The 15921-nt window shown below is 52.1% G+C and overlaps 1 protein-coding gene across 1 annotated transcript; it reads left to right on the top strand.

Moving 5' to 3' along the window:
- Positions 1 to 3409: 3409 nt before the first annotated feature.
- Prrt4 (proline rich transmembrane protein 4) lies at positions 3410 to 13983 on the top strand. The gene is made up of 5 exons (XM_087901675.1): positions 3410 to 3748; positions 4969 to 5691; positions 5797 to 5901; positions 6229 to 6354; positions 11642 to 13983. The coding sequence occupies exons 2-5, from the start codon at positions 5040 to 5042 to the stop codon at positions 13465 to 13467; spliced, it is 2709 nt and encodes a 902-aa protein (XP_087757801.1). The 5' UTR covers positions 3410 to 3748; positions 4969 to 5039; the 3' UTR covers positions 13468 to 13983.
- The last annotated feature ends 1938 nt before the right edge of the window (positions 13984 to 15921 follow it).

The raw sequence follows: 15921 nt of genomic DNA, 5'->3' as shown, positions 1-15921 counted from the left end.
ACTCTGCAGCTCTTTAAGAGGTCCTGCCACGAAACACTTAAACGGTGTTGATCAAAAGCTAAATGCATGCTTTTAGGTTTTCAGCCATAGCAGGAAAAAAGCTGTGCTGTTTTAAAATGCCATCTTTCTGGGCTGCCCTGCCAGGGCAATCTCTGACTGTTTCAGGCAGGCAGTCCGACTGAGTGTGGTCTGTGAGCAGAATGCTGCAGCTTGTTTGCTAGCAGGGACCTTGAAATGCCACAGAGTTGTGGCAATAAAAATGGCTTCAGCAGTACCTCTACCATGAGGCTGGAAAACTAAGAAATGGCCTAGATCCAGCCGTCAAAGCCACGGTTTTAGGCTCATGTGGTCAAAAAAAGGAGAGATATACAGTAAAGAGAGATTCAAAGACGAAGAAAACCTCTAAATGGTTTATAGTGTGTTACAAATAAATGCAGGATAAAAGTTAAAGTTCTTAAAGTAAAAAGAGAGTAGTTATGTGTGGTGGTACATACCTTTAATCCCAATGCATGGGAGGTAGAGGCATATTGACCTCTGTGACTTCAAAGGGTAGAGGTAGATTGACCTCTGTGAGTTCAAGGTGTGGTAGCACACGCCTTTAATCCCAGCACTGGGGAGCAGAGACAGACAGATCTCTGTGAGTTCAAGGACAGCCTGGTCTACAGAGTTATTCCAGGACAAAGATATACAGAGAACCTGTGTCAAAAAGTAAAAGTAAAAATAAAAGAAATAGAGGTTAAAAATAAAGCTGCATAAAGATGGAAAATACACAGAGAATCTTGATACTGTATGCTATTATGCTCTCTTTGAATTGTTTGAATGCTGAGGAAGGAGCAACAGCTACTAAAAGATATTTGTTTATAAATGCTGCTGAACTAATCCAAGATAGATATGTTCAAAATACCTTGACTTCTGAATTTGGATCTAAGGATATGATACTTTGGAAAGGAGGTTCTTCTTTTGTTTTCACAGAGGATGAGACCCTGTGGATTGCTTCTATCCCAATATGGTATGATAGACCACGCCCTCCTGAAAGGTTTCTGTGAACACCCTCAAAAAATTTCTTCACTCAACTGCCGACTGAGATGAACCTGGCAGACAGGTTATACCATGAAAGACCTGATTAACTGTGCCCCTATACAGCAGGAAGAAGTTTGGAGAGAAATAACTACGCCCATATTCCCAAATATTGTTTATAAACGTTCTTTTACATTTAAAGGGGGATATGATATAGATATGAATAATTTGCTTTGTTATGGATTTTAAGGTCAATTTTGTTATATGTATATATATTTCTGATCTTGACTGATGTATTGTGATTGTGTAGTTCATTTTAAAAATGTAATGTATAATTAGAAAATATAGGTTGTTAATGGATAATTATCGATAATAGTCAAGCTTGTAGTAATGTTAGTTTGGTTTTCTAGAGGTGCATAGATATATTTCAGATATGCATTTTTCATATCTTTCAAAGACTACAGAACATGGCATTTAATGTTTTAATAACTTAGGGCTTTTCATGACAATGAGACACGTCTGCTCCTGGCAGCACCAATCTACTTCAAGAGGAAGATGGGCATCAAAGAGGCTCCTTATGGAGTTGGTTAGCCATTTGGGCAAGAAACTGCTCTTGCCTGGACTGTTATATAAACTGGACACAGAGAACCTGCAGAGAGAGGACTGCTGAACTTGCCTAAAGGTGAGATGATATTTCGGAGTTCCTGATTCATGAAAGAGTCTGCGAGACATTCTGCAGGACACAGCAGATAGTGACTGAATTGCCTTTGAAATTTCCTGCTTCATGGAAATGTCTCTGGATATTATGGGCCTGAAGGCTGAAGATGGATGCCCCAACGATACAGAGGAACTTTGGGTGACTGTCCAGGCAGCGAGATGTCTCTGTCATTTCTAGAGTTTTGGAAGTTGCTTACTTCTTGTTTACTTAGGTAATATATCCTTCTGGAGTCTTTGATGGAGTTAAAGAATGGATAGTAGTAGTTATAGTTTTCCATTATTATGATATAGTTATAAATATTGTGACTGTAATTCTTGCTTGATAACTGTTTTGTTATGTGTAATTTTACTATGTTAAAATGAAAGCCTTTCTTTTTGGTTTAAACAGAAAAAGGGGAAATGATGGAGGAGGGTTATCTGTCTATTGTGTTATTTTCATTGGTCAATAAAGAGACTGCCTTGGGCCCTTGATAGGACAGAAAATTAGGTAGGCGGAGTAAACAGAATAGAATGCTGGGAAGAGGGCTATGAGCCAGACGCCATGGAGCCAGCCACCAGGTCAGACATGTTGAATCTTTCCCGGTAAGCCACACCTCGTGGTGCTACCACGAGATTATTAGAAATGGGTTAATATCAAGATATGAGAGTTAGTCAGTAACTAACTCTCTAGAGATAATGGGCCAGGCAGTGCTTAAATGAATACAATTTGTGTGTTGTTATTTCTGGGACTAAGCTAGCCATGCGGGAGCTGGGCAGGATGAAAAGCAGGCCTGCCCGCAGCCCCTCACTACACTGGCTTCTCCTGCGTTCCCCTGAGGCTGGGTGGTCTCTCTCATCTTAGCAGAGACAAGCTGTGACCCACCTCACACTTGTCTCACTATTCTTTCTCACAGTCGTTTCTGAAGCTGAGTATTTTGAAGAGATGAGAGAGAGTGAAAGAGAGAGAGAGAGAGAGAGAGAGAGAGAGAGAGAGAGAGAGAGATGTTATGAATGGGAATTGAATTGACTTTTGGCAGTTGGTCTACGAAGCGTAGGAGGCCCTCCTCGGTGGTTGTATAATGTTTGCAAACCACCAGGTGGTGGAGAAGACAGACACAGAGCTGAGCAATCTTGGTAAATTTGGTAAATTCTGGGGACTTTCTTTATCTGTCTCTAAAATGGGAACATAATGTTGTGATGCGGCGTTTTTACCCATTGTAAGGCTTAGCTGAGTGGATTTTGTTGCCTAGGATTTTATTGCAAGGCTACTGTTGCATGTGTGCATGCATTGCATACGTGTGCATGTGTGTATGTATGTACGTGTGCATGTGGTGTGTCTGTGTGTCTGGTCGCGCGCGCGCGCGCGTGCTCGCCCAGAACCCTCACCGGAGGGTGTTTCCCGGGAATGGCGAGCTTGTGGGTGTGTGTGCTGGGCGGCCCTTGGAGCGTGTGGTTGCCAGCACCAGGCTGAGAACCAGGCGCCGGCTCTCCCGCCGCTGATTGGCAGCACTGGGTGAATGAGTGCGCGTGGGGCCGGGGCAGCAAGGCGGCGGTGGCTCCGCGCTGCTGTGCGCGCCCGCCTGCTGACCGGGGTAGGGGCGGACCTCGGGCGGCGGGCGGCGGACCGCAGGCGAGCTGGGAGGAGGGAGAGGAGGGCGGGCGCGGGAGGCGGCGGGGCGGGCCGTGAAAGCCCGACTGTCGCGGGGCCCCGGCGCGGGTGTTGGGCCGGGAAGCGGGGCTCACAGCCAGGAGGCGGCGCCGCGGGGAGGGACCAGAGTGCGGAGCACGAGCGGAGCCCGGCAGCCCACCGCCTGCTGAGGATCGCTGTGGGTCGTAGACCGGTCGGGGACAGTCCCTGAGCTTCGGGTCGGCTGTGATCGCCCGGCAGTCAGAGGCTCTGGGCTTGAATCCCCGCACTGGACGCAGCGGAGATCAGGCGAGACTTGCAGAGCCTTGCCCAGCTGGGGCCCGCTGAGACAGAACGTCCCTTCTCCCGGGAGTTGGCCCCGAGGACCCGCCGGAGCGAGAGGAGCAGGTCCGTTAGTCCGGACTGGGGGAACGGGAGTGTGGTGTGTGCGCAAGCGCGTGTGCATGTGTGCCTGCAAGGGGTGGGTGTGTAAGGGGCGTGGGGGCTGATGGAGATGATGGTGTGTGGTGTGCCAGTACAGTGTGTTAGGGTTGTTTGTGCTTCTGACAGCAGAGGAGGAGGGAGGGAGAAAGGGAGGGAGGAGAGAGAGAGAGAGAGAGAGAGAGAGAGAGAGAGAGAGAGAGAGAGAGAGAGAGAGAGAACCTACACAGGAGGGAAAGGGGCTCACTCAGTAGGGTGGAGCGTGTGTGTGTGTGTGTGTGTGTGTGTGTAAGAGTGTGTGATGTGAAGGGTGTGTGGGTGAGTGTGTCACGGGTGGTAGGTGCGGCTGTGTGTGTGATGTAAGGGTATTGGGTGCACGTGTGTCCCTGGTTCACCCTCCCTTCCTCCACCAGATGTGTTCTGGGGAGGGGGCGGTAGCCTTCCGCAGCTGCCCCTTGCCCAGCTTGCCTGCCTGATATCCTCTCCCAGTGAGCCTGAAGGGGTTATCTGGTCCCTCCCTCAAGTACTCCTAGGGTCAGGCGGAGGGTAACAGCAGGCTAAGCCCCCAGAAAGAGGGAAGAGGCTCCAGAGATCAAGGCCAGCTTGTCACCCTGCTTCCCTGGTATAGCCTGGGTAGCCTTCCAGCTCAGATCACTCTGGCTTCTGTTCTACCCTTCCCGAGGGCCTTGTGCTCCAGTGGTTTTCTCTCACTGGGACTGGAGATAGGGGACTCAACAGGGAGTGTTTGCTCTTTTTGCTGCTGCCGTATTACTGGAACAGGGGTTGACACGCAGTGGATCTCTGTAGATACTTATTTGATGGAGGAAGAAAGCAGGGCGCTGGGCGCGCAGGGGAGACGGTGGCGGCAGAGGATCTGCATCTGGGATGCCAAGTTGGTTCTCTAGGCTCTGATTAAGAATGAGGCTACTGCCTATAGTCAGACTTCACTTCCCCTTGTGGAAAGGCTGGGTGCATGTAGAGGAGGGGGTGCGGAGAAGAGATTTGTACTGGAGCCTGCGGGTAGTGGATAGGGCTGGCAAGAAGAGCTGCTCCTCTCCAGCAGAACCTTTTGCCTCTTGCTCCTGCGCCTGCTTCTCTGTGATTAGAACCTCTGCCTAGGGCGTCTGATCCTGGGAAAGGAAGAGGGTGGTAGAGACCTGGGCTTACAGGGCTTCTCCTCCCTCTAGGACCCTTGAGCTCACAAAGCGTTCAAAAAGTGAACCTCCTGCCCACCCGGGCTGCTGCGACAGGTGGAGCCATGGCAGGCCGCTGCTACCTGGAGCTGGGGTTGTTCTGCTGGGTCCTGCTTGCCGTTCCTGTGGGTCCCCAGCCTGCTTCCTCTGCGCCAGGTGACCCTCTCATCACTCTAACCCCACCACCTCAGAGTGAGGCCTCCATGCTGTCTCTCAACCTGGGACTGAACTTCAAACTCCATCTTCGGGGACCTGCTGCTGTCTGGGGGAGCCCTGTCACAGAGACCCACCCTCTTTCTCCTGGGCTAGGTCAGGAGTCTGAGGGAGAGGTGGAAGGCGACTTGAGGACCGATCCCCTTTGGGAACTGCTGGTGGGCTCTCCTGGGAACTACCTCCCTGAGTGGGGTTCTGCTGATGGCAGCTCTACACCCTGGGCCTCCTCCCTGCCTCCTGAGTCCACACCCCCCCTCTCAGGGCCCACCAAGCGGCCCACTGCTCCCTCTCAGCCTAGGCTGGGCACTGTGACCTGGGCCACTGCTCTGACAGCTACAGCACCTCCAACCAGTCCTCCCAGGCCTCATCAGAGTGAGCTCGAACTGAAGTTTGGTGTGGCACTGAGAGCAGGTGCAGCCCCCACTCTTGGTCATCGGTCACTGCCCCTACTGCCCAGCCTGCGGGCCAGCCTGGCAGAGATTGCTGGGCGCCTGGGACCCTTTGGTAAGTAGCCACCCCATGTGAGGCGAATCCCTACTGGCATTAGTTGAAAATATCCACTGTCCACTAGTAAACAGGAGGCAGCTTTAGCCCAGACTCTTTTTGCAGGGTTCTTTGGTGCTACTCTGTCTCCACTCCGGAATTTCTCAGGCCACAATTTCCCAGGCTCAACAGCACATCCAAGCTCTGTTTCTCAAGTGTCAGATTCTCCAGGTGAGAATTTTGCTAGTGTTATGAATTGTAATGTAAATATATGTGTTTTCCAATGATCTTAGGTGACCCCTGGGAAGGGGTCGAGACCCGTAGGTTGAGAACCACTACTCTAGGACAAGGGCTAATGCTCCCTGGAGAAGCAATCTTTGCTATATTGACTCTGATTTGGTGCCTGTAGTTTAAGTCATGGTTTGCATGTGGCTACAGTTCCTGGGACAGTGATTTCCTTGGGACAAGCTCTGGAGGAGGATAGAACTTTCTCCAGAGCCCCCAAAGCCACTGCCGGCTGGTAGGATGACACTTGAGCCCTATATGCTCCTGTTACAGGACTCTTTGGTACCACTCGGTCCCTACCCCCTCCTCTTCGGGAGAGAGAGTTGTCAAACTCAAGCCTGCCAGATTCAGAGGCTTCCCCAAGCTCTGCCTCAAACAAGACAACACCCACGCAACATGGTAAGCAGACAAGTCATTTGAAATAGACACGCTACATGTCACACACTCAGCAGTGTCCTGGGACCTTTCTACGTCATTGTCCCCACCGTTCCCTTCGCCATCACTATGGAGAAATTATACCTTAATGATCTAACAAGGATTGGTTGGGAAGGTGCCACATGGCATTAGGTGAGGTTCTCTGAGACATTTGCTGTCATAGGCAGAGCAGGACAGGAAGAGAGGCCAGGGCTGCTAGCGCAAGAGTTGCTTCATGATTTCCACAGCATCTCCATGCATCCCAGCCTCCACGCTGGCTGCCTTTCTTCCTTCCTACCACCATCCCACCCAGCCTTGGGGTTTTCTCCTCTGCCGTTTGATCTGCCATGACATGCTGTCAGACCTGGGCAGAGCTGAACCCTTCACAGAGGAGACGTTAAAGAGGAGACGTGAGCAGACAGATGCCACCTGCGGTCAGGGAGCCTTTTAGAACATGCTCCTAGACAGGGGGATGATGCGGAGGAAGCATTTGCCCTCGTTGAGCCCAAGTCTTCTCAATTATCTAGTGTCTCATAATGGTACACTTTTTTTTTTTTTTTTTTTTTTGTAGAAACCCTGACGTCTTGAGACTGTGTAAACCCTAGCTGGATACCAAGTAGAAACTCATTAAACAGTAGCTTCTTAACTTGTACTGCACCCCAAATACACACTCAGACTCAGCCTTTCAGATACCCTGGCCTTGACCCCACCTGATGATGGGATTAACAGAGTTCCCAGGCAGAGAGGCTCTGATAAATGAAGCCATGGGCACCATGAGGAGGGTCTCCTAGCCCACCTCTGCTCTACTGAAGACTTCCGGTGTCTGTGAAGCATCAAAGCCACCCCGTACTGTGCTCAGTCATGGATGCCCTGGCTTTCCTAACAATGCACTGTATTTTATGGCTTTCTTCAGCCATTGTTATAGTGCTCCCTCTGAGGTGTAGAAGGAACGGTCACTGCCCTATGGAGCTAGTGTGCAGTGATGGCAGGATCTGCTGTGGTGGGGGGCAGTTCTGTGCCTCAGGGGATAGATGCTGGCTGGTGCTCTGTCAGCCTAAGTGACAGTGCTGGCCAGGCAGGTTTAATGAGTCTGGACAGTATCAGAGGCAGTCCAGCCTCACAACCCCCATCTCCCTATCCCCGCCTCACTGGTGGCGGCATGAACCCAGGCTCTTCTTACTGCTACTCTTACATAAACCCAGAAGCCTGTGTCAATCTTGCTGAGAGAGAGAGAGAGAGAGAGAGAGAGAGAGAGAGAGAGAGAGAGAAAGGGGGGGGGAGAGAGAGAGAGAGAGAGAGAGAGAGAGAGAGAGAAAGGGAGAGGAGAGAGAGAGAGAGAGAGAGAGAGAAAGGGAGGGAGAGGAGAGAGAGAGAGAGAAAGGGAGAGAGAGAAAGGAAGAGAGAGAGTAAGGGGAGAGAGAGAAAGAGAGAGGAGAGAGAGAAAGGGAGAGAGAGAGAGAAAGGGAGAGAGAAGGAGAGAGAGAACTTATTTTTGTTTTTTTGTTTGTTTGGTGTGTGTGTGTGTGTGTGTGTGTGTGTGTGTGTGTGTGTGTGCTTTAAGATAGGACCTCATGTAGCCCAGGCTGGCCTCAAACTGGCTTTGTAACTGAGGCTTGCTTTGAACTCCTGATCCTCCGGCCCCTACCTCACAAGTGTGGTGTTTCAGGTGTGTCCTACCATACCAAGCACCCAAGGATCTTTCTAACTGAGGTGACATTTCCATTGTGCCACATAGACATAGGGCTGCTTTGCATTGGGCCCCCTTTTCTTGGACCATAGCTTATATTCAACCCACCTACACATTGACAATCATGGGTTCTACCGTATCCAAGGATTTCAGGCCCATTGATAAGTCCTCCCTGCTCTCCCTCTGCTCCCTGACCATACTAGCAGGCCTGGGCTAATCCCTGGGACATCTACTTATCAGATATTTCCAGTGCCACTGCTAAGAGTGTCAGTCTCCACAATGCCAGAGTTGAGGGTAAGGAGAAAGACGCAGCCAAACCCTTAAATGGGCTGCAGCTTCCAACCTCCAGAGTTGATTCCTCGGTCCTTTGATCTTGGTGCCTGGTGGAAAATCAGACCTGGCTTTTCCAGGACCTAGCTTATCCTTCCCATCCCCCACCTCGGCCAGCCCCATCTCACCGATTACTCATGTTGACATCCCTTCTTTTCTTTTCTCTCACCCCTGAGGTCAAGGGGCCACAAGGACAGGGTGGAACTTCCCCTGAAGGGGTGGGCTGCTTAGGATCCTTCTCCTGGGAATGCAGGGAATATAGGATCACTGAGCTTTTAGGGAAAGCTCAAGGCATTTTGTTTCATAGGGAGAGAAAAGAGATGAGGTTGAGTGGACTCTCCACAGGCAGCAGCTAGGCGATCTCCTACCTGCCTCCATCCACACTTGGCCTAGTGGGCTCTCTGGGCAAACGCTGGTCCTCAGGAATGCTGTTCCAAACTCTTGTTTTTTTACTTTGTTACTTGAGGTGTTCCTTGTACTTTGTGCATTTTCTGTACTGCATTTTATAAACGTTGACCTTTGCCCTATTGACCATCGTACTTGAGGACACAGGTGGGATGTGGGGTTTTGTGTGGCTCACAAGTGAGAAGTGGATACGGTTGTGGGAGCACGTGTCTGTGTCGTAGGCAGGAGAGAGGCTGAGGATGCCAGGCTGGAGCAGACTGTGGGCTCCTGGGCAGGGAAAGGCCAAATGAAACCAAAGTAATCCAGTAACTCAGTGGCAGCTGGTTAGATCAGGGCACGAGAAGGGGCCAGAAAATGAGGAGAGGGGTATATTAGTTTGATGTACTGAAACAAGGCTGAAGCCTTCTCTGACCAGCCAGCTACCTTTCCCAACTGAATGGGTATTGGGGAGAGTTTAGGTTCTCAACCCAGTGTCCTTCAAGCAACTCAAACTGAGATCATAGATTGACACTAACTCCCTGGACTTCTGCCTTTCTAAACACATTTAGGATGTGCTAGGATGTTCCACATAGATCAAAACCTTAAGTTGTTAAACCAAGAACTAATTCGTGGGGCTGGAGACACAACTCAGCAGATTAAAATACATACTGCTTTTGTAAAGGACCCAGGTTGGTTCCCAGCACCCACACTGGATAGTTCATAACCATCCGTAATTTAAACTCCAGGGCATGTAACCCCCTCTTCTGACTTCTGTGGGCATGTGTACTCAGCTGTAAAAACCCCCAACACACGTAATTACAAATAAAACAGATCTCGAGAAAAAGAACTAATTTGAGGCCAGAACTGATCGCATACAAACATAAACTGATGATTGGTCAGAGGTGAACATTAACTAGCTCATGACACTGGCCAGAATTATATATTGATAAAGTTTTCCCTTACGCATCTCATTTACCTTCATGGCTGTTCTGTGTCTTTCCCAGTTCCCATCGGAGGCATGGACTGGAATGGGGACCAGAGTGCCTGCTGCCGCTTGTAGCTGGCAGGGAGGGTTTAATTTGCTGGTTGCTACCTCCATGCCTTTCCTCGCTGCCAATTCTTCTTTCCTTCACTCTTTTGAGCTGCCTGGGACTTCGCTCATTTTTCTTTGGTCTGGTTTTTGCAACTTTCAGCATGAGGGATAAGAGTCTGGGGTGGGTGTTCCTGGTTTCCCTCTATCATTCAGCCTGGGCACGGCTGGGGCAAGAGTGTAACTACCAGAAGCCCCTCCTACTCTTCAGCACACACCTGTCTCCTGCCCCCCATCCCCACCTCACTGTCCCTGTCCTTCACTGCTACCTTTTCTTCCTCTGCTCTTGCCTGCAGCTGCCGTGCTGAAACTTTGAGGTGCAGGAAGAGATCAACTTTTATCGCCTCCCTTTCTGATTGGCCATGGGATGATCTCTGAGTCTAACTTTTTTTTTTTAAGCTCATTTTGCTGTAGGAGAGCAGAACCAAGGGTCTCAATCCTTTCCACTCTTCACCGAATTCCCTTCCCCCAAGAGAGGTGGGAGATGAAGGGGGCATAGGATGAGTCTAGAGCCTGAGTTAGCAGACCCCAGCACGCTCAAGGGGTTCACTTATTTAGATAACATGATACCCCACTATGATCTCCCTAATTGTTCCTTTTGGGGAGCTCAAGGCCACCCTCTGAGGCCCAGAGAAGTTCATCCCAATACTATCTTGTATAAAATGGGAGTAGGGCAAAGAGGTATCCATAGCAAGAGCCTTACACTAGAGGGTATGAATGTGGTTTTGTGGGAGAGCATGGGGATCAGAGGAGAGAGTATTTAGCATGATCCTGGCTTAGTACTTTATACTGCAGCTCCAGCACCCAGCAAGATGCGGCACAATGATTGTTGTGAGTTAAGAGGGCAACCTGGTCTACAAACTGAGACCCTATCTCATAAAAAATAACAAAACAAACAACAAAAAGTTCTGTGGATAAGTCAGGGTGGGAGGGGGGGTTACTGCCCTTCACTGGCTAAGCACTGGGGTGTAGTCTGTGGGAAGGACACTTAGTAAGAAATTGTGTTCTCCTTAGAATACTAGGGCAGGGGAGTCTTCTTCCCATTCTTCATGTGCATGTATGTGTTCATGCATGTTCACTGAACAGGAACAAGAGTGAAGGACTACTCTAGTCCTAGACGTGGTTAGGAGTCAGGTGTGTGTGTGTGTGTGTGTGTGTGTGTGTGTGTGTGTGTGTGTTGGGGGAAGAGCAGCCTATTGGTACTGTAGAAGAGTCTATTGTGGGAAGGGATACAAAGTGATGCTCAGATCTGGGTTCTAGAACTCCGACTGTTTGGGACCTTGGGAAAGTTCTTTTGCAGAACTTCAGTTTCTTCGTTTGGTAGATAGGGGATTCTTTTATTGAATGAAAACTACTCAGTATCTCCCACATGCCACCAACCATTTAAGCATGGAGATTCACATGTGTGCGAAGGAAATGAAAACTCCTTTCCTTGTGTGGGGATTGTTATGGAGGGGGCAACCACACAGTTCCTTCCAGTTGCAAACTTCAGTAACTTCTGAAGGTTTTCTTAAGAAAACCCCTCCCCCAGCCCAGTAAAATCAAGAAGCAATGGGAGGGTGAGCAGTGGATAGATGGGAGGAGAGTGATCGCAGAAAGCTTCAGCCTGGAGGGTGGGTTTCTGGGAGGAGAAGGGGAGAGATGAAAAACAGGCTCCTTAAAGATGCACTCAGATTTCTAGTTGAGGGCTGGCGGCGGGTGTGTTGGGGCGGGGGGGGGGGCGGGGCGGGGAGAGGGAAGCAGGCTACTAATGGCTTCAGTCAAATGTCTTCTGTTCACAGACCCCACTGTCTCCACTTCTGGTCCCTATGAACCCTTTTCTGCCAGTTCCGGGAACCCTTCAGAACAGCCTGAATGTGAGCCAGATTCTTGTAGTGAGCCAGACTTGCCCGATGACTTGGGACATCCTCCTGCCTCCGCTCTTCCTCTTTTCTTCTTGACCCTGGAGGCCAACTGGGCAGAGGCCAAGGCTCGCTGGGGCCTGGCCTGGGAAGCCCATGTATATGGGGCAGGAGCGCTCTTTGGCCTGGTGGCCCTGTTGGCTCTGTTGGCTCTGGCCCTTTTGCCCTGGCGTTGCCCTCCCGGCACCCCATGCCTGGCGTTGCTGGATCTGCTGCTGCTTTCGGCCGGGACCACTCGGGCCTTCCCTCTCTTCTACGACGCCTACGGGCACCGCGACCGGCTGCCGACCGTCGCCTGGCTGCTGCTGCAGGACCTTCCACAGCCCTGCCTAGCCGCAGGCCTGGGGCTGGCTTGCGTGCTGCTGGCCCGGCCGCGCACGCCTCGGTGTCCCGCCGGCTTGGCTGCGCTGCTGCTGCTGGGGCTGGGGCTGGCGGCCGCTGCCACCCTGGGAAGCGCCGTGCACCGGCCACTGCGGCCGCTGCGGCTCGCCTCCCGAGGGCTGCACGCTTTCCTCGCTGCCTTCCTGTCGGCTCTCCTGCTGGCCCTCTCTTGCTGGGGCGGCCGGCGGCGGCGACCCGGAGCACCCCTGGGAGGGTCCGGCTTCAAAGGCGCTACGCCTGTCCCGCAAGTGCGCAGCCCCTTCGCCCCGCGGGAGTCTTGGAGGCGCGCGGCGCGCACAGCCCCGGTGGCCGGTACCTTTGGGCTGCTGAGCGGAGCCCTGCAGGGCTACGAGGTGCTTCACGCCCTGGGCTACGGCGCCCAAGCCGGTTTGGAGGGGCCCTGGCCCTGGTGGGCCTTCCAGCTAGGGCTGCGTCTGGGCGAGGTGGGTGTCGCACTCCCCTTGGCACTGCTGGGCCTCTACCCCGCGCTCTGCAACCCGCGTGTGCCAAGGCGCTGCTGGGCCAAGCTCTTCCAATTGTCGCCGGGACACGCTGCTCCGCTGCTGCCAGGAGGCTGGGTCCCTGGCACCCGGGACAAGGAGCCCCTGGGTAGCGCGATCGCGCGTGGGGACGCGGAGCTACTGCAGCTGTGTGCCCTAGCGGGCCCGGGCCCCGACCTCCTACTCCAGGGTGGCGGCTGCCGGGGCTTCGAAGGTGCAGGGGCCAATGCAACGCAGTCACCAGCCTCTTCCCCTAGCAGCGATTGCACGGTGGACTTCTGCCCGCCCTCACCTATCAACCTGCGGCGCAGCATCGAGGAAGCGCTCTGCAGTGAGGCGCTGTTGGCTCCTGGCCTCTTTCAGGGCACTGCCTTTGGGGAAGCCCTACCTGGACTCGGCCTCTACCGCACCGTCTCACTGGGGAACAAGACAGGAGCCAGACCCGGTGAGAGGTCGGAGAAGGTCACTGGATCCCCAGCGCCTCCTGAGCTCCCTTCTCCGGGGGCCTGGCCCGCAGGCAGCAGCGCCTCATCTGGCTCTCTGTGTGGACTCTCACGGGACAGCTCGTCCATGCTTCTGTGTTCCAGCCCCGACAGGCCTCCACGCTGTCCGCTAGTTTGCGTTCTCAGTCCCCCGCGGCCGTCGGATAGCAGCCCCAGCCTCCCAGCCTCAGGATCCTACCAGGCCCTGTCCCCACCCTCCCGTGACTCCCCTGAACATTCTTCTGAGTTGCAGGCTGAGGAGGCATTGCTGCATGAGCAATTCCTGGATGCCTGCCGACAGATTGATGAGCTGAGCGTGGGTAGCGACACCATAGACCTGTGAAAAGGCGGCTGTCTCACAGCCAACAACCCGTTTGCCCCCGCTTTTTTTTTTTTTTTTTTTTGGCTACTAATCTGCCCAAGACCTGCACACTGTAATCATTCCCCAATTCTGCCTGGTTCAGATACCTCTTTTTGATTCCTCCTCATCCAGGGGCCCCTGGGTGGGTGAGTCAGCAACCAGGCTCTGTGGATTGGGAATCAGTGCCAACTTCTCTGGAGCCGTGGGTGCTGATGCCCCCAGCTGCAATTTTAGGCTGGCAGGGTCTCACTTTCCTTGGCCTTCACCAGCAATAAAGCTCCAAGGTGCTCCACTCCTGACCAATCCCACTCCTACCCCAGTGCTGAGTGAGACAGCTATCCTCAGAAGACCGAGGGCCTTGTCTGGGCTCCGTCCCCACTTGTGCCATCTCCTTCATGGAGTCATCATCCCCTGTAGCTCATCCAAGAGAACTTACAGCAGCTGGGTGGGAAATGGGCATTTTCAGAGTCGATGTATCAATAAAATATTTTCAGAGGAGATTGTTTCCACCTTCTTGGAGGCGCTTAAAGGGGGCTACAACTTCAGCAGCTCTACCAGAAGCGGAAGTGGAGTGGGTCTGCCTCAGACTCCTAGGGACCTTCCCACCAAAGTGAGGATTCTTGTGGTGAGCGAGTCCTGAGAGCAACCCCTGGAAGTGGACCATCTGACTGCCTGGCCAGTGTCTTTTCCTAGAGGATACCGCCCTGAGAGGTGGGGGCAGGGCACTTGAGCCCTCGGTGAAATGCCTTTGCTCCTCATAGCCTGGAGTCAGGAGCCGGCTTCCTGGGAGCTAGCGAGCAATAAAGACCTTCATGGAACATGGCCACACCTGTTAAAGGGCCCGAGTGCCTCAGGTTAAGCCATCCAACAACCTGCCTGACAAGTTCCCCTGAGAATTTACAAAGAGGAAACTGCCTTTTCTCATCAACAGGGCCTCTTAAACTGGGCTCAGGAGAACCCCGGGCCCCCTTTCCCACAGAGTTCTCATCTCTGATCCTCTGAAGAAAATCTGTCTCCACTGCCCATCTCTTGCCACCGCCCTAGGTTAGTCCTCAAAGCAGAGCTCAGGACGCAGAGCCATGAGCACATCCAGCCACCAGAAGGAAGTATCCTTCCCTCCCTGGAGCGATTAGCCTTCAGTCATACTCACTCTGCCTTTGTTGTTTGGTTAAAATGTAATGGCTCATGGTGACACAAAGTAGGGTCTTGGATCAGGTTTGAAAGTGAAAAGCTGGCAGTGTTTGGCAGACATCCTGCATCTCACAGAGAAACCTGCAGGGGCATACACATTAGGCTCCAAGTGGGAAAAAAAACAGGAATCTTAGTGATTGCACACACACACACACACACACACACACCTCAAACTTGGATCATCGGTAATGGGGATTGGAGCAAAAAGGCTAGGAGCCAAAAGAGAAGCAGGAAGGAGATGAGAAGCCTGAGGCCATTGTTCCCTGCAAACAAAGATCTGTCCTGACTGAGGAGAGCATCAGGGTCCCGGACCTCTGTGGAGGTCCTCAGAGGGAGGAGGTCCTCAGAGGGAGGAAGGAAGTCAGGGACGTCTGAGGGAGAGTAAGAGTCCTGGTGGAGAAGAGAAATGGAGGCAGCGGTGCAGATGAGGCTGAGGTATGAACCTGGAGCGCTCGCGACCATGCCTCCTCCATCACCTGGCTCAGCGGGGCTCAGAAGTTCTTGCCGCATCCTCACTCTGGGCTGTGGCCCAGAGAACTGCCAGCTTCCTAATTACAGGCATTTCTCACTGGTGTCATAGTGGCTGCAGTGGGCTCAGAGCGTTGGCACTGCATTGCGTCATGCAAGGAATGCTTGCTGCTCGGGAAAACTGGTCTCCTTCTCACCCCATTTCCCCTACCAGCCACTTGCTTTTCATCTGCATTCGCCCAGCTCCCCTGTCACCTCTTCCTCATGCTCATCCTCCCCAGCTGCTCACTCTTGCTCATCCTCCTCACTGAACCCGACTGGCTTCATGTACTCCCCTCCCCTGAGCACCCAGTCCAAATCTGGAGCTTCCCCATTCAGTCTGTTTGTTTCTCTCTCAGACACTTGGTTTTGCTCTGAAAGCTCTGAATGCAGCTGATGAGAAAGGAGGCTAAAGGAATATTTCTCATTACTCACCAGATCCAACACTTTGTCGGTTTTCCTACATAAGAATTACTACTAGGGTTGGAGAGATGGCTCCGCAATTAAAAGAAATTTCTTTGATTCCAGAGGGCCTGAGTTCCATTCTCAGTGCCCACGGTGGGCTGCTCACAATCGAAAGTAACCAGTTCTAAGTGATCTGATGCTCCCTTCTGTCCTTCATGGGAAGCTCTCTACTACACGTATTGTGCACACACACCCCTACACTCACATGAATAAAAATAAAAATAAATCTTAAAAACATTTCCTTTAGCCCTTTCACTTACAAAGAAGCCAAGG

Source organism: Myodes glareolus, chromosome 25 (genome assembly GCF_982192425.1).
Source record: "Myodes glareolus chromosome 25, mMyoGla1.1, whole genome shotgun sequence".
Taxonomy (NCBI): Eukaryota; Metazoa; Chordata; class Mammalia; order Rodentia; family Cricetidae; genus Myodes; species Myodes glareolus.
Note: the sequence above shows the minus strand (reverse complement) of the source record. Positions and strands in the feature narration are given on the sequence as shown.

Excerpts from the sequence above, each read along its gene's own strand:
- Prrt4 (XM_087901675.1), top strand. The coding sequence starts at position 5,040 with ATGGCAGGCCGCTGCTACCTGGAGCTGGGGTTGTTCTGCTGGGTCCTG. Across the intron at positions 5,692-5,796 it reads TGGGCGCCTGGGACCCTTTG|GGTTCTTTGGTGCTACTCTG; the intron begins GTAAGTAGCCAC and ends CTCTTTTTGCAG. Across the intron at positions 6,355-11,641 it reads GACAACACCCACGCAACATG|ACCCCACTGTCTCCACTTCT; the intron begins GTAAGCAGACAA and ends TTCTGTTCACAG.